The sequence below is a fragment of the Pygoscelis adeliae genome, unplaced genomic scaffold (genome assembly GCF_000699105.1).
Source record: "Pygoscelis adeliae isolate BGI_AS28 unplaced genomic scaffold, ASM69910v1 Scaffold191, whole genome shotgun sequence".
Taxonomy (NCBI): Eukaryota; Metazoa; Chordata; class Aves; order Sphenisciformes; family Spheniscidae; genus Pygoscelis; species Pygoscelis adeliae.
In genome coordinates, this window is record NW_008824114.1 from 596,875 (window position 1) to 602,164 (window position 5,290).

The 5,290-nt window shown below is 56.4% G+C and overlaps 1 protein-coding gene across 1 annotated transcript in view; it reads left to right on the forward strand.

Moving 5' to 3' along the window:
* LOC103925549 (relaxin receptor 1-like) overlaps nucleotides 1–5,290 on the forward strand; it is a 17,914-nt gene that overhangs the window by 5,061 nt on the left and 7,563 nt on the right. Inside the window, exons 3-7 of the mRNA XM_009334279.1 lie at nucleotides 150–255; nucleotides 855–926; nucleotides 1,805–1,876; nucleotides 2,296–2,367; nucleotides 3,591–3,662. Coding sequence (XP_009332554.1) covers nucleotides 150–255; nucleotides 855–926; nucleotides 1,805–1,876; nucleotides 2,296–2,367; nucleotides 3,591–3,662 — 394 coding nt within the window. The remainder of the gene's footprint in view (nucleotides 1–149; nucleotides 256–854; nucleotides 927–1,804; nucleotides 1,877–2,295; nucleotides 2,368–3,590; nucleotides 3,663–5,290) is intronic.

Consider the following 5,290-nt stretch of genomic DNA (forward strand, 5'->3'; position numbering starts at 1 on the left):
CAGCCGGGTTGCGGTTGAAGACGAGGGTGACGCCTGCTGTAAGCCGTCCTCCCCCGGGCCGGGCATCCCTCCCCACCCTGCGGGTCTCCCCCACCCCGCACGGGCCCCCTCTGCCCTCCCTTCAGCGCATCCCCTCTGCTTGCCCGCAGGGCTGGAGGTCTTCCCAGAGCGGTGCCGGTGCTGGGGAAGGGCTGTAGACTGCACCGAGCAGGACCTCGCCACTGTCCCCTGGGTCTCCTCCAACGTGACCAGGATGTGAGTAGCAGTGGGTACATGCACCCCTCTCCCCCGGGAGAGGCACGAGCAGCGCGTGCACTGCCACCCGGCAGGAAAACTAGCTTAGAGGGAAGGAAATAAAATCCCTGGCTTTTACTTGTTGTCCCTGGATCCAAAAAAGCAAAGCAGCCTTTCCGTACCAACAGACTCCTCTTTGCTGAGCTTCAGCTGCTCGCTGCAACCCTCCCACAAGCCACGTTGAGTTGGGAGCAGGGAACGGCCGGGTCCTGCCGGGGGTGAGGACTGGGGAGCCTGCCTTCACTGCCAGGCCTCCAACTGAGATGCACAGGGTCGGAGACTGTCAGCAAGGTCTAGGCCTGGGGTGTCCTTTGCACACAAAAAGCAAGGGCGAGGGAGGGAGGAGAGTGCGAAAAAACTCCTCTGCAGCAAATAAGGCCTGCAGAGTGGGAGGGCAATTAGCAATGTGGTGTTAATGAACAGCAGCTGCCTTGCCTTTTGTTTGTATTGCTCAGGAAGAAGAGGGTCTAGTCTTCACTCTTCTCCTTTGCTAAAGGCCTGTCCTCTGTCCTAGTCTGCTGGCCCTGGGTTTGATTTTCGTCCTTCTGTTTTCCTGCTAGGGACCTGAAGAAAAATAAAATCCCTTCTCTGCTGGACAATGAGTTTGACAGGTACAGGAGTCTGAAGAAGCTGTGAGTATCGCCTTTCTTTATCCTGCTCTCTGGCTGGCTTGTATAAAAGGATGGATGTGCAGGTCGGCAGCGGTGAGGCCATGTGCAGAGGCGTAAGTGTCTGCACTTGTTGGGATAGCTTTGTCTGGGACAGTGCACTCTGACGGGACGCTACGTTTGTCCAGACAGCAGCTTTTTCAGCTCCTGGGGCCGGTGGTGCCCGCTGAAGTCAGCAGGCGCCTGCTGCAGGCATTGCAAGCTCCTGACACGCTGCCGGCACCGTGCTGCTCCCGACGGGTGGGCGAGCAGGTCGCGGAGCAGCGCCCGTGTTGGCCGATAGCCGCCCCGTGTGCGCGGCGGCGTGACATGCCTCATGAGCGAGCTGTCCTGCTCCGGAGAGCTCGGACCCTTTGGTCGCTCAGCCCATCACCTTTCTAGGCTGCTGCACCGGAGAGTTCAGGGAGGGACCCAGCGGAACGGGGTGACGGGGAGAGGGGTGTTTGCTCTCGTGGGTGGGACAGCAGCTTCGTATGGCAATAACCATGTGAAACAGCTCACAGCAGCCGCTTGTGACTGTCAGGCATCTGTACCATCAGCTTCCTTCCCTTTGCATGGAGTAAATGAGGCAGAGAGGGAAAACAGCCTCTCTAGGGTCGCCTGAGACAAGGAGCCCCTGGCAGAGCAGGGGCTGCAGCCTGGACCTCCATCCCCAGGCACTACCGGGAACAGCCGGCCCGTGATGCTGGGCAGGCAGCAGCCAGTCCTGCGAGCCGTGTGGCTGGTGTCCTGCACATGTGGAAACATCCATCTCTTCCCTAGGGACCACAGACCCCGAGAATCCCTTAGAAAACATACTTCTTCAATCTTTTTTCTGTTCTGTTTTTTTTTTTTTTAAATAGGTTTTTGCAAAACAACAAAATCCGGTTGATCTCACCCAAAGCCTTTGCTGGACTTTCTCAGCTTAAAATGTTGTGAGTAAAGGTGTCTGCGTTACGGGGCCCTGGGGAGGGGAGCCCTGGGACGGACACAGTCCTCGGCTCCTCTTGGCATGAAGGCTCACAGCACAGCCGGCTCGAGGCCAGGTTCTGAGCCCTTTTTCTTGCTCCTGCAAGAGCCAGTATCGAGCATGCTTTAAGCTGGAGTTGCATGTGTTTTGGGTGAAAGTGGAGCAGAGCAGAGGCATTTCCCCTCCTACAAACATGGCTCTTCCCATCTCCACGTTGTCCGGCCTGAGCTGGGATCCCGCGTTTGAGCTGCTGCTAAGGGAGATGGTGCCACGGGCACCCAAAGCCAGGGGCCATGGGCAGCTCAGGAAGAACAGCTTTAGCAAAAGCGGGTTTAATCGGCGGCGGTGTCTGAGGATCGCTCTCCTCCTCTGCACTGGGTCCAGGTTCCTCAGCCACAACAGGATCACGCAGCTGAAGCCCCGGGTTTTTGAGGACCTGCATCGCCTCGAGTGGCTGTGAGTTCCTCTGCCAGTCCCAACAGCATCACAATATGTGACTGATCCCGGCTCTTCCTTGCATTTACCATCATTTCACTTCCTGGGGGAGGGGGGAAGTGGGCATGATGGCTTCAGGCTGTCTGTGGTAACGTGCCCACCCTGGGGGCCGTGGTGGCGATGGCTGCCATGCCCGGCTGGGTCTCCACCTCCCTGCCTTCCCCACCAGCCCTGGGGACCAGGGCACACTTGGCCTCTGCTGCGGCTCTTTTATGAAACTCCTGTTTGAGTTTCCCTCCCCTGTTACTGGGGTCAGATTTAGCACAGGCTGGATGTGGCCTCGTCCGTCATCTCGTTATGGCCGGCTGGTTCCCATCGTTGTGCCGTGCTCCCCTTGATGGTCCAGAGCAGCAGTGGCAGGGCACGGTGATGGGCTTTGTGCAGAGACAGCCTCAGCTCCCGGGCTGGAGCATCGGAGGCTTGTGTATAAAAGGCTTTAAGCACACTGTTAAACACGGAGATTTGCAGCTCCATCACCTTGAAAAATATACACCTAAATTGAAAGTACAGCTAATATCCTTCCCGTCTGTTTATTCTCAGAGGCTCTCTTTGATCTGCGCCCATGCGGTGTGTGGTTTTACACACGGAGCTTATAAAGGTTTCGCTACAGAAAAGAAACCATAAAGGCCACTTTACAAGACGGTTTGTTCCTGTTCTGTGTTTGCAAGAGCAGCTCGGGCAGGTCTGCCACCCGCCCAGGCTACCCTCCTCTTACTTGCTGTGGCACCAGCACAGTTATTCCTTAAATCAAAGAGGGAAAAACAGGAGGATGAGCAGCTCACGGAGGGTGGTCTGTGGTACAAATAAACCAGAGAACTTTTGAGAAGCCAAGCACAGCCCTGAATTCCCCAAATGGTTTCTAATTTATCTTTACTTCACAGCAGAAGAGAGGAAAAATCCAACAGACCCTGACTGTGAAGGAATCCAGACCCTGCAGCTGGCTCTAACGCTTCAGCCAGGGTTGTCAGGGCAGGATTCGAAGGGGGGGAAAGGGCTTCAGAGGGAGGCAGCCCCCCACCTGGGGATGGGTGTCCACGGAAGCTTGCAGGGGAGAAGGCACAGAGCCCCCTCCTGCCGGGGCAGCATGAGTGCTAAATGTGGGGGCTTCCCCCTGCCGGGAGAGTCCCACTGCCTCCTCATCCTCTCTGGGTCCCCTCGTCTCACTTCTCCCCTTCTCCTTCCAGGATGCTGGACAACAACAGGATTGCCACGATCGTCCCCGCAACATTTGCAGAGCTGAAGTCTCTGTATTTCCTGTAAGTAGTGGGGGGGGCAGCCCTCCACAGGGTTTGGGGGGACCCTGCTCCTGCGGGTGTCTGTCTGGTACCTCCTGCACCCCTTCTCCAGGCAGCTTCTAGGCTTTTTTGTGGCAAGTCAAGGATGCTGTGGCTTCCTCGCCCTCCCTGGGGCACGAGGGGTGACAGTAGAAGGGAGATGTCTGTCTCACTCCCATTTCCAGGAGCTCCAGGGGATGCCTGACCTGGCAGGGGGAACCACAGGCTTTGCTGGTGCTGCTGCTTCTCTGTGCCACCTCCTGCTCTCAGCACGCTCTACGTAAAACCAGGGTTATTGCTTTTGCTTGGGACAGGGACAGGCATGTCCCTGGTGAGTCTGGCCTGAGCAGAGCCTCAGCACTTACTGATGAGCAGGATGGGTAGCAGTGCCTGTGGTTTGGGTCGCTGATTGTTTTCCTTGAGTCAGCGACTGCAAACAGGATCCGATGCTTTCCCGAACTACTGCCCCTCTGCTGGGTGTTTTCAGACCAGGTCATCTCGAGCCAGGGGGGTTTTAAGGTCCAACCGTTTCCAAGATGGATGTACAGGATAACAAATTTGCTTTAACCACCATAAAAACAATTTTGCAATTGCTGTAAGTTGACTTTAACACCTTCTCCATAGTCCAGAATACAGATCGGAAACCCTGGCAGCAGCCTGAAGTCAGCGTTAGGGGAGAAGTTTTGGCTGCTACAGTGGAAAAAACACGTGTGTGTGTGTGAGTGCGCAGGCGCACATACATACTCACATACGTCTGACCATGTTTTAAGCTGTATTCCCTGGGTGTACACCTGCAAGGAGAGTGCTTCAGCCACGGCTGCTGGTCCGGGCTCACACCATCTCTGCTGGAGATGTAACCACTGGAGTTTGCTGTAAAAGCCTGAAAGTTGGTTTTGGGGGTGTGCAGGACTCGGGTAACGGCTGTACCTGGGGACGGGGGGAGCCATCAGCACGGGGAGGACTGAGGGCAGCTGGGGCTGGCAGTGGGCTTGGGGAAGAGGGGCTGTGACTCCGGGATTTTGCTCCTCTGCAAAACCTGGGTATCACTTGGCGTCCAGAGACCTGTCCCTGCTGTGTCCCAGGAGGAGGAGCCGTGTGGGCTGTGGGGGACAGCCCTGGGGGGACGGAGCTCCCCTCAGCCATGCGTTCCCACATCGCAGGCAGTAGCGCCGCTCTGCTCGGTGACGTACTCTGTTTATCCTTCTGCATTTTTGTTAGAAAATCAAATAAACTAAAACTGCGGTCACAGAATGTGCAGTGAGGAACAGTGTGCACATAGGCATGTGCAAAAGTGCTGGGAAAAACACCAGCAGGAGTTCAGGCTATAAATTTGCCTTTACTCGCTGTCACTCCGGGGTCACTTGCTGCTGCTTTCATGCACTGCTCTCCTGGTGACGAGCCCATCACAGCTCACTGGAGAGCATCTCCCGCATCTGCTAAACGTGCCCTGTATCGTTACCTTTACACCTTTCCCAAAGAAGGTGAATGAAGCTGGGCGCTGCCATTAACAGCTGCGTGTGCCAGGCCTTTGCCTGGGGCGGCGGCGGCTGAACTTGCTCTGTGGTTTTGCGTGGCTGCAGCTGCTCTGCCGGGGTATGTGGAAGCCGGTG